This window comes from Siniperca chuatsi, linkage group LG21 (assembly GCF_020085105.1).
Source record: "Siniperca chuatsi isolate FFG_IHB_CAS linkage group LG21, ASM2008510v1, whole genome shotgun sequence".
Classification (NCBI taxonomy): Eukaryota; Metazoa; Chordata; class Actinopteri; order Centrarchiformes; family Sinipercidae; genus Siniperca; species Siniperca chuatsi.
In genome coordinates this window covers 19,472,094-19,484,410 of record NC_058062.1, presented here as the reverse complement: position 1 = coordinate 19,484,410, position 12,317 = coordinate 19,472,094, and the positions used below count along the sequence as shown (strand labels likewise).

The following is a 12,317-nucleotide window of genomic DNA, read 5'->3' as shown; positions in this document are numbered from 1 at the left end:
CCACAGATGTGCTCCAGCACTGGCAAGATAGTGAGTTCATTGCAGTGTACCACAAGGGACGCTATTTCCGCCTGTGGGTGTACCGGGCAGGCCGGCTGCTGTCTCCCAGGGAGATTGAGTACCAGATCCAGAGGATCCTGGATGACCCTTCATCCCCGCTACCTGGAGAGGACAAACTTGGTGCTCTCACTGCTGGAGACAGGTAGGAGCAATGGGGTGGGCACAGGCTCTGGTGTGGTATACAGTATATTGGAATGTGTTTTGTTAATTTTGCATGCTGCCGCATTTTGTCTGTAGAACTTATTCAGTGGTAATTCAGTAGTGCATGGCACTGTTGGGTTAATGTCAGGTTCCAAAATCAAATGTTAACAAAAGGGTCGCCCACCACCAGAAAGAAGATTTGAACCTGCTATTGCTCTCATACTGAAGTCTGAACACTAGACAAGCTAAATCTAAAAACTAAAGTTGTTTTTTTTCTGTTGCTCTTAAAAGTTTGTTTACATCAGCATTTTTTTTTTTTTTTTACATCACAGAAGGAAAATATGTGTTTTTTCAATTTTGATAAGAAAAGGGATTTTTCTGCTTTTCATGCCAAACTCTTCAATTTGGGGTGTGAATATGCCTCTAATTGTTTGGGGTCAAAGAAAAAGGGATAGGGCCTATTCACCCATATCACAAAAACACACTTATTGACAGGTGAGTGAGAAGAACTGAACAGAACAATGGAATTGGCCAAAGCAAATAAGGAAAAAAAAATCCACAGGCAACAACAGTACAACAAAAAATGCAACTGTGAGAGGACAAATGATCAACCTTGGATGTATAATTATATGACGCGCATTTATAAGTGTGTTGTTCAGGCACACGGCTCTGATGCCAGATAGTAGGCACAAGCTGTGGTGTGTGTGGGTGGCACCAACAGGATAGTTTTGTATTTGTGCTTGTGGAATGTTACAGTAGAGAGATAATCAGATAATCATCAGGAAATCTATTTAGTGACCCTGTGACTTGCAGCATAATTTTACACAATCTGCAGAAAACCTCACTCAACTGCCGCTCAGCTTTTTGACTCAAGTCGGCTTAAGAGATGTTTTCGTGAGCTGGAGTTTGTGCATATTTCTGTGATATTTCGTGAGTATTTTAGAAAGCCCAGGTTAATTGTGATCAATTGTACCACTTCACCAGATTTTTCATACTGCTGTAGCAGCGTGTCCATGGCCCCTGTTGCCTTCTGTGGGTGTGTTTTTCTTTTCCCACGCTTTTACTGAAAAGTTTTGATGCATGGAGAGAAAAAGAGAGAGCGAGAGAGATTTTATTGCCACCAAAAAGGGAAATCTGTTTCAGAAATACTTCATTGATCCCTGAGGGGGAAAGTCTTTTGCTACAGCAGCTCACTATCATTTATCATAACATTTACATACAACAACATTCAACATAAATACATTTGTACAGAATAAATCGTGTATAATTAGCTGTGGAATTTAACACTACTACGGCAGAGGGGACAAAACTTTGGCTAAAACGTGCTGTTTTCCATCTAAGTGTCCTGTATCTGCTGTAGTAAAGCATGTAGGGAAACAGCAGCAGTTTACAGAATTCTCCACCATAATATGTAGTTAAACTTTAGCTCATTTTTGGGGCAAATATAGTTAGTCAGCATTAGCCTATTGCAGCGATGAACAATTAATAAATGCATGAGGACCAGTGTATACCAGATAAAGCGGTGAATGATGCTAAGAAGTCTTAAATTGTGGAAACACAGGAAATAGTGGATAAAACTTTAATATTGACCAGTGAATGTCACCTTAATGCATTGCTCAGCAGCTGAACTATTTTATGATTCCATATTTGTTGCATCAACCCCAAATATCACAGGTGGTTCAGCTGGCCAGAGTACAAATTGTGCCTGAAGGGGAGGTCAGCAGATGATCTATGTCAGTTCTCCTGTGTGGGTTGCTCCCATGTAGCAGCTTGTCTAGCTGATTTCCTGTCTTCCTTGTGGAGCTCCAAGGAGCTCCGTAAATTTCGGGGCATTGTCGGTCTCCTGTGGCAACTTGGCTTGAGTCAGCCGTCTCTCTCTCCCAGCAGACAGCAGGATGATAACAGAGCCAGAGGAGACATGTGCAGAAGAGGAGAGAGAAGAGAAATACGTTTGGGCTTGCTCTGGCTCTGTACTGTTCTTGTTGGAGACAGACAGCATTGTGAGAAAACAGGGAGCAGTAGAGTATTATGGATTAAACTATGCTTTTGTAAAGCAGTAACAGAAGGTGGGGAGCAACAGAGAGCGCTTAGAGTTTTTCCTGGCAGCGTTTGCGGATGTCATTGGTGTGTCGATCAAAGCTGAGTATATTATCCAGTGTGATTCCAAGGTGTTTGAAACTGTCAACCTGCTCCTGACTGTCTCACCATTGCTGAAAATGGGGCTCAGGGAAGTTCAGTATGTGTCGCGGGTGTCGATAACCAGTTCCTTTGTCTTAACATTCAGCTGTAGATAGTTACTGTTACATTGCTGAGTGAAATGAGCGATGGAGTGGTGATAAGTCACCACAGAGGTATTGTCAACGTCTGTGGTGATGGGAGATGGGCTAGTGCAGTCATCAGTGTACGTGCTCCGGTGTTGGTGGTGATGGCTGGAGATGCTGCTGTGCCAACACTTACGGTCTTGTCTGTCACTGAGGAAGTTGTGTATCCAGTGGATGCACGTTGGTGACGTTGAGGTGCTGGAGCTTCTTTATCACCTATGTTTGTTTCTTTGTTGTTTGTGTTTGTGCTCCACCTCTACATTATGGCGATCTTCCCGGCTACTATAGAAACATGGCATTGCAACTGCGTAGATAAAAACGGCTAATTATAAGGTAATGAAAACACTTATTTTCAGGTGATTATACGCTAATGAATACATACTTATAAATATTCTATTTCTGCCAATAGCTCACACTGGATCTTTAACAGTGGTCGAGTACTTGAGTACTTAAGTGAAATTTACATTTTAGATTTGTTTTCAGTTTTTTTGAAGATTCATAATTGAAAGACTTGAAAGTCTGTGGTTTTGATTTTGTAAGCCCAAATCCTGTATGCTTTACATTACTGCCATTTTCCAAAGCATACACTAACACTGTAGATTCCCTACTTTCTAGGCAACCATTGGTTTCTGTACTTGTTTGACTTGCAGAGATTTGAAACTTGCTTGACAGGATGTCGCCAGATTTTTAGCAAATGTTTAGCAGATTTTTAGCAAACTAAAAAAAAAAAACTGGACTTTGAATAAACATTTCACACTTCTCCTCTTTGTTTAGTTTTTGGCTGTAACAGCTGCTTAATGATGCCATCCACCTTCCCATTTATGCAACATACAGTCACTAGCACAGTGACAAACCCAGAAGACAAACAATAAGCAAATTTGGATTTTGTGAATTGTTAATTTTGGTTAATTACATAGCAATGTTTGCTGTTCATCAAGTTTCTGATTCCTTAAGTGCACCAACAAGGGAGCAACAACTGAGCAGATGATAATGCAAATTATGAAAGTGACGGCGCCACAGTGCTGTCTGTTACAGGGATGTTAATGAATAAAGTTAGTTAATTATAGTTTATGTATCTCTATAATTTTGTAGGTGTACCCCTAACTTTACAGACGGATTAGAAAAGGTTGAAGTGTCATTATATTATACGTTAAAACATTAGGCTTTAGATACACTGAACCGTTAACATTAGTGCTCAACACTAGCCCGACGACGGTTAGTCTCGAACCTCTCAGTTTATGTTGGATTTCCAAGGGGCGTTATCAATGGGCCCAGACCAAAATACCTTTGGACGCAATTGGATAGACCTACAACCAATCAGAGCAACGAAATGTGTGACGTAGTGCAGAGCGACAGAAAAATGGAAACAGACTACAGCATGCAGAGATGAGTTGCAATGGTGTAGCATCGATATGTCTGTGAACGAGTGTTGCCGTTTTGCCATCAGTATCCGGAGGTCCAGTACGTTTAATACTATCGCGATAGCGGATTCAACAGAACGTTCTGTTGAGGCAGTATTTAAAACCACACCCTCAGTCTCCAACATCCTTGCTTTCAGGTGGCTCCGGGAGATTAACTGTAAACAGTGATGCATCTAAGAATCACAGATTTGTCTTCCTTCATTCCTCTAACCTTTTCTTAATTTTAATAGGCAAGTAAAATTAATAGAACTGTTAAAAGATATTCTGATTGAAACTCTAATTACTTACTCCTGTCAGCGCTTGTTGTCACCAGGACTCTTGATGACAACATTAGGCTGTCTTGTGCCAGCTCTTGCAGTTTGTAATCTCCTTGACCCTCTTTGTCTGGCTGGAGTGACTACACATTCTGTGCAGGGCAGATAGCGTGATGAACTGACACAGAGACAGCTCTGTGTATTATAGTATGAGAGTATTAGGACTCCAACATCATGACATGGAAACAGAACACTTTATATGTTTGCATTTCATCCATCACAATGAAAGAAAGTTCACCTTTCTTTAGACAAGAACGTTTTCATACCACTTCTAATCAACACTTATTTTAACTGTTACAATTTGTTTTAATCCATATTGAATCATAGTCAGATCCAAATATTTTTAAAATCTTTTTATAAGTCTTTTTCCTGCCACCAAAAGCTTTCTGATTATCGCATGCAGTACCAACCAACAAACGTATTCATACAGAATGGCTCTTAGCTGTATAGCTGACATTAGGACCGGTGTCTCACATGTAGTGCTGCTCCCACACTGACAGGAGTTATGAACAAGAACTTTTTCAGGGCCTCTGCCAAAAATTCAGATAAAGTAACTGTTAACATATTAACTGTTACAGGAAGACAAAAAGTAGCTAATAGTACACCTTAAAATGATACTTAACCGTTCCTCTCTGACTGCTTCGGTAAATTAACTTAAATTAACTTTAAGTTGCCCAGTGATGCCAAAAATATCAATACCAGTTGATGGTGTTTATGTAACCTAGCTGTTAGTTAAGCTTCACAACATGTTAGCGCACCTAAACCATTAACTTGCTAACCTCAGCGTTAAATTAAATACTTTACATAAATAAATAAATAAAAAGTTAGCTAAATATTGTTTAGAGTTACTACTCCTATAATGTTACCCAAGACATGGCACCAGTTTTATTGTTTAGGATATCAAACATATATCATACATTTCACGTTTTAAACACGATCTTAATTCAGACAAAATCAATAAGCTAACGTCGACGATTAGCTAACAATAACAAATGCTAGCTAGCTCTTATATGATGAACTACAGAGACAAACATTTTGTAAACATGTAACTTAAACTATAAAGTTGATAATGTGAAAAATTCTTAAAGGGAAATGTGTTATGGGAGTACAAATATTTAATAATTACCCCTTAAATGATTTCATCCCACTTTATCAACGGGTAGACCGGTGTTCCATGGACCGGAAGCAGCACTGAACCGTTTTGACAGTCGCTAACAGCTCGGCCCACTCTCGCAAGAATGTGGGAATGGCACTCATTTCAAAATAACCTTTAGAGAAGCCTTTTAGGGAATGTTCCCTGATTAAGTGTTTGCTGGGTAGTTGAGATATTAGTTAGATAGTTTGGACCAAAGTGGTGATTCGACTGGCAGACTATGCCTAGAGCCACAGCGCCAGTTTTTTTTAAACTGGGTTTCCGTCTAAGACTTTGTATGCAAATACTGGTGGGTGTTTAAAAGCTAAATGGAAAAAAACACAAAATGTCTTTTTGGCCACACTGCGTTTTTCAAGTCTTCTTAGATTGTCTTGCCAGTTGGAACCTTATTCATGACCATAACATGTCAAAGGGAGGATGCAACCAGCTTATTGTTCCACTAACATCTGGGATGTTGTCATAGTTGAATGTGTCATCTTAATCATAGAAGGACATCTGCAGTTTCCTCTTCAATGACCTTTTTGTGCTCTTGAGACTCATTGTCCAGTGATAATATTAATATAATATAATAATATTGTTCATGGGTCTGAAATGTTCTACTGTTTGTGTGTGTAACGCCTTCCCAGAATTCCTTGGTCTCAGATGAGGAAGCAGTACTTCAGCTCCGGCATCAACAAGCGGTCACTGGATGCCATCGAGAAGGCAGCCTTCTTTGTAACCTTGGACGACGAAGAGCAAGGCATGAGGGGAGAGGACCCAGCGGGAAACCTGGACCGCTACGCCAAGTCCCTGCTCCATGGGAAATGTTATGACAGGTGAGGAGGACACGGAGAAAGGCACGTTGAGGGAGGCGCGTAGAAACAACAGTCACTAGCATGGCTGTAGACTCTTGTTTACTTATCCTGTGTTTGCAGCAATATGTACAGCAAACAACATCCTCTATCTTTAGATCCTCAATTCAGATAATCCCCCAAAAACCCTTCAGACTGCAGACAGACTACACAAAATCACAGCTATTAAAAAACACACAGAGGGAGAGAGAGACAAGGACAACATGCACACAAGGGAGAGAGAGACCAGAGAGATTGAATCTCCTGGAGGATGAAGAATGAAACTTTACAGTATTCTCATCGGCAGGGCAAACATAAGTACTAGGTTTACTAAGAAGTGTTTGAAATTATACAAGAAATGTTGTTAATTTTTTAATTACCTGGAAAAAAAACTGAAAAAGTGCCTAAAATATTTCTTCTCAGCTACTATTTGCATGAATATTGACTTGCACATCAATTTTTTTTTATTCATATAGAAAATAAGTAATAGAACAAGTACACATTTCATTAGTTTTTCTCTCTGTTCTTGATGTTGCCTCCCTTTCTTCTCTCATCCCTCAGGTGGTTTGATAAATCCTTCTCCATCGTGATCTACAAGAATGGGAAGAATGGACTGAATGCAGAGCACTCCTGGGCTGATGCACCGACAGTGGCTCACCTTTGGGAGGTGCGTGTGTGCCTGTGTTCATGGACTTTTGTTTGTCTCAGAAATTTGACACATCTGCTGACCAAAAATCTATCCACCACAGTCTGTTTCTCTTTAGTCAAGGAAGTGAAACAGTTAGTAACAAGAGACACAGAAACAGCTGCGTTTAGAGAAAGAGGTTTAGGGGCGAAAAAATGCTAAAAGAAAAAGCAGCACAAATAATAATGACACTGTTACCACCACTTTTTCAAGAAGCAGTTGTGCAAAAATGGAGCATATGTCCACTGCTGATGGCGTCGGTGCCAGTTATGATGGAAAGTTAACCAGTTATGATACAGGGGTTCATTTTCCAGGCACCATGTGGGCCTGCTGAAGTGCTGATCGGGCGATGAGGCTCCGCCATAAATGCTACATTATCACACCTACTGGGGCGAAGCACTTCTGTCTAGATGGGAGTGGAATTATCCTGAATGACCAATCTTTAACTTTTGCCACAGATACAGAGTACCAACTACTTCTTAACTTAGTCATTCATTCTATTGTCAGTAGTTTACCATGAAAAGAAGCACATACACAATGTACGCATGAATGTGTGTCCATCCATATCCAAATGTGCCATTCTGTATTTCTATCTGATTTATAAACACAACGGAAGAGCTTTTATCTTTTTTTCTCCATATAAAAGAGAATTAACGCAGATATTTAAAAATTAATGTGAGAGTGATTTCAGTGTGTATTTGGACTGTGTGTTGTGTGTATTAGGATGTAAATATGAGCATATCTCTTCCCTTCTTCAGTACACCCTGGCCACAGATGCCTTCCAGCTGGGCTACACTGAGGACGGGCACTGTAAAGGCGAGGTGGACCGCTCACTACCCCTACCCCAGAGGCTCGCCTGGGACATCCCTGTACAGGTACATACACCCTGCAAGATGTGTGTGTATGAATGTGTCTGCTGAAACATTCTGCCCTCACTCAGTAGTCTACAATGTTTTCATTCTGTTACGGGTATCTGCCTGTACAAGCTGGCGCATGCTGTTCTATACTTTAGGATGCGGTGCAGCCAACACACTCAGACAGCCTGGTGTAGAGTACAAAATGGACCTGATTGGGTACAGCTGTCATTATATACCATTTTGTTATGTCTGATTCTTTTCACTCTGTTCCAGACCATGTTGACTTTTGGTGCTCTCCTGAGCAGTTCAAATTCATCTCAGCTAAATGTATTATGTCAGAGTGGCAGTAGCGATTAAAATTCAATATTTTTTTAGCTGTGGGATGAGAAATCACTCTCTGCTCCCCTGGATGATGACATGCAACCACATTCTGCACACAGAGCAATGACCAATTTCTGATAAAATCGCACATGGAGTCCTGGATGTCATACTTTTCTGACAACTCATGAATAAAAAGCCACTTTTTTAATTTAACATTTATTTAACCAGGAATAAAAGACTCATTGAGATTAAAAAATCTCTTTTTCAAGAGTGTCCTGGCGAAAACAGGCAGCAGCACATAAGACAAACATAAAACAATTTACAATGAAAACAAAGAACAAATTACAGAATTATAAGATGCTTAGGTGTCATTTACACTGGGGATGCTGGGGACATGCCCCCACCACTTTTTGAAATGGCTGATTTTGTTTCCATCACTTTTTAAAAGCATAATTTGTTTTAAAAAAACAATAAAAAATCAAATCAGTGGTTTGTTTGTTTTAAAATTAATATGGATAAATAAATTGAAATAATCTAATCCCTACTACAGTTTAATTCATGTTCTCACATATCGATATTTTAAACCTTATGCTAGAATGAGTCATGATTGGTTGAACTTGACTCATGAACTCTTGTGAACTCTGTTTCTCGAACATTAAAAAAGTATGCAGAATCAAAAATACAAGGCAGTTTAACCTAACATCTAAAGGTAAGGTTGATTTTATTATCTTTAGCTAACGTTGTTAACGTTATTCCTTCAGTTGTTTCTATTTTGTCATATTTTAGGGCAGTGATATTGGATATTGTTATGGCTGGGCTCACTGACATGCACTTGTGCTTTCTACAGTAGATGTGATTTTGGTATTGTTCGATTGACATGGTGTTTCAGCTGTGGATGTGATGGATGACTGTCACTTGTGCGGTCGACGTTGTTGTGCATTTTATGCTGAGTATTTTCGTATTTTGGACTTTGTAGTAGCCTAGGCTATGCCCTTATGATGCGCCGTTATGCAGTTTTTTTTTGCCGACCCACTGTAATTATCTACTCTGACCTCATACTGATCTCCTCATTACATTTCTTAAAATCGCATATGAAGATTGTTTAAAAAATACTTTTTTCCTTATGTCCCCACCACTTTTCAACACAAAGTGAATCCCTTGGCCAGATGTATCTGCTTCCCAGTCATTTAGTCATTTGATTTTGTATTAGAAAACATGAGTTTGGTCAGCATTCAAAACAAGGTTTAAATCACACAGGTTATGTTATACAGTATTAAAAGCAAGTTGTAGTTGACAAAGGGCCTTGTTTGGTGTAGACACAGAGCAGTATAGCACAGTATCATCGTCATAAAAGTGGAAATTTGTATTTGAAACCATGTCATGGTGGAAACTCTGTATTATTTTTATTTCCAGCTAAGGATTTAATAGACTTCCAAAATTTCAAAGAATTGTTCAGATTGTTTTGAAGTTTCAGTGAGGAACAACAGTAATATGAAATGTTTTAGAGACCTAAAGATCAAGAGCTAAAAATTAAAATAGTTTACTCAGTGATATAGAGAGACGCACCTCGAAAAATGAATCAAATCCAGTCACTTTGCTTACAGAGTTTTTATTTCAGTTTCCATTCTATTTTATACATCACTTTGGATACTGATGTCAGATGTGTAACCACAGTTTATAGATCCATACAGTCTGAAGTGATACCATTGCAAAAATTATTTAGTACCACATATACACATACTTTATGTGGCACTACACTATACAAAACATATTGTATGACAGGGGCTTTACAAGCATGGTACATTTCACACATTTATGGTTCTAATAGATTTTTAGATGGGTATATGCCTGCTTATTCTTTGAAATTTGACTAGATTTGCACTGAAATATCAGTGATTACAGAACTTGCTTGAAATGTCTGCTGTGAGCAGGACTAATAATATTAATCATGGCTCCATTTCATTTATTTGTGCCACTAAGCCATGCTAACTGGCATGGCTGCACCAGTGCCCTGGAACTGGCCCCCCAAAATAGAATTCTGACAATGGGAAAAAAAAACAGGTCTGTTTGCACATGGTATGTGGTCAGATTCGTATCTTGAGCAGATTTGATAGCATTTGTTTGGGTATTCAGTTCAGTATAAACATGTAACCCTGCCAGCATGGCTTTGGAAGTGGGCTACTGCCAAACAAAAAATGACAAATAGTTCAGTGAGTAACAAGATCCTCAAAATCAGACCAGAGTCATAGCAGTTTTTGCGTTTTTTTTAAATTTTGACTTTCCTATATTGAGCACTACCTAGGTAAATCAGAGTAGTGTTTTAAAAGCCAGAACATGGTGCCAAATTAATTTTGTTGTGATCAGTAATTCCAGTGTCCATTAGTTGAAACTAGCAAATGTTCATTTCATAACATTCCAGCCATGAAATCATTTTATAAAGCTGAACCTTCTCAAAGTATTTGCTGAAATGATACTTGTTATGTCCCTAATGGCTGTCTAGAGGCAGAAGGAACATACAATCTAGCTGTAACAATAAGAAAAAGGATTTAGTCAACAGTGGTGTGCTTTTACATCTGTGGGGAACTGTCAAGGTCAGTTGATAATGTGAGTGAGTAATGAGTGAGTAATGGTTAATAGCATTGTTAAGTGAACACTAAATGCTCCAGTGCATTTGTTTTTGCTATAAAGTGGAGGAGTTGAGGAGTATAGTACTGTGCCAAATGAGCCTTTTACATGACATGAGGAAGGTGGACTACATCAGTTTCATTTCAAACAAGCACAGATTCAAGTTTCACATCTTTCTTTGGTGGAAATGTCTGGTCAGGCAGTTTCCAACCACTGAAGTGGCTCCTTGTGTGTTTGACAGACAGATAAAAGTATCCAGAATAGACTGATACACCACACAATATTTTCAGTGCCAAGTTAGTTAAGTACCTAAAGGAGATTTTTCCTCATCCTACAATACATACCTTGATGAAACACATACATCTTTAGGAAAGTATTTTCTTCTTTTGTGGTCTGATTTGTGCTGTTGTGGCACAAGTGGCTATCATTAGGTAATATTAATTTATGTAGACACCTAAGGCAGTAAATGACATTAAAATAAAAGGGTGGTCACTCTGACAGAGCCCCAGCGTTTCTCTGTGGATTGAGAACCTTCCAGAAGAACAACCATCTCTGTAGCACTCCACCAATCAGGCCTGTATGGTAGAGTGGCCAAACGGAAGCCACTCCACAGTAAAAGGCACATGACAGCCCGCCTGGAGTTTTCCAAAAGTCAACTGAAGGACTCTCAAACCATGAGAAACAAAATTTTCTGGTCTGATGAAACAAAGATTGAACTCTTTGGCCTGAGTGGCAAGCGTCATGTCTGGAGGAAACCAGGCACCGCTCATCACCTGGCCAATACCATCCCTGCAGTGAAGCATGGTGGTGGTAGCGTCATGCTGTGGGGATGTTTTTCAGCGGCAGGAACTGGGAGACTAGTCAGGATCGAGGGAAAGATGAATGCAGTAATGTACAGAGACATCCTTGATGAAAACCTGCTCCAGAGTGCTCTGGACCTCAGACTGGGACAAAGGTTCATCTTCCAACAGGACAACGACCCTAAGCACACAGCCAAGATAACAAAGAAGTGGCTACGGGACAACTCTGTGAATGTCCTTGAGAGGCCCAGCCAGAGCCCAGACTTGAACCGGACTGAACATCTCTGGAGAGATCTGAAAATGGCTGTGCACCGACGCTCCCCATCCAACCTGATGGAGCTTGAGAGGTCCTGCAAAGAAGAATGGGAGAAACTGCCCAAAAATAAGTGTGCCAAGCTTGTCGCATTGTACTCAAAAAGACTTGTTGTAATTGGAGCCAAAGGTGCTTCAACAAAGTATTGAGCAAAGGCTGTGAATACTTATGTACATGTGATTTTTTTTCCCCCCATTTTTTTATTTGTAATACATTTGCAAAGATTTCAAACAAACTTGTTGTTATTATGGGGTATTGTTTGTAGAATTTTGAGGAAAATAATTAATTTAATCCATTTTGGAATAAGGCTGTAAATGTGAAATGTGGAATCTTTTGCTTTTTCCAGTAGACTGCGTGACAAGGAGTCTTGATAAAGTGGTGGAGGATGGAAATATGTAAGAGTTGATGGAGGCATATGGTGCTTTTTTATTAACAGTGAAGTAAGTGTTGAACTTGGAGAATCCACCTAATTTCCC

At 39.6% G+C, this 12,317-nt stretch overlaps 1 protein-coding gene across 2 annotated transcripts in view; it reads left to right on the top strand.

The window, feature by feature from the left end:
• cpt1a2b (carnitine palmitoyltransferase 1A2b) overlaps positions 1-12,317 on the top strand; it is a 46,782-nt gene that overhangs the window by 12,783 nt on the left and 21,682 nt on the right. For both annotated transcript variants that reach the window (XM_044180307.1, XM_044180308.1), the window contains exons 10-13: positions 7-202; positions 6,037-6,225; positions 6,802-6,907; positions 7,684-7,800. In XM_044180307.1, coding sequence (XP_044036242.1) covers positions 7-202; positions 6,037-6,225; positions 6,802-6,907; positions 7,684-7,800 — 608 coding nt within the window. The remainder of the gene's footprint in view (positions 1-6; positions 203-6,036; positions 6,226-6,801; positions 6,908-7,683; positions 7,801-12,317) is intronic.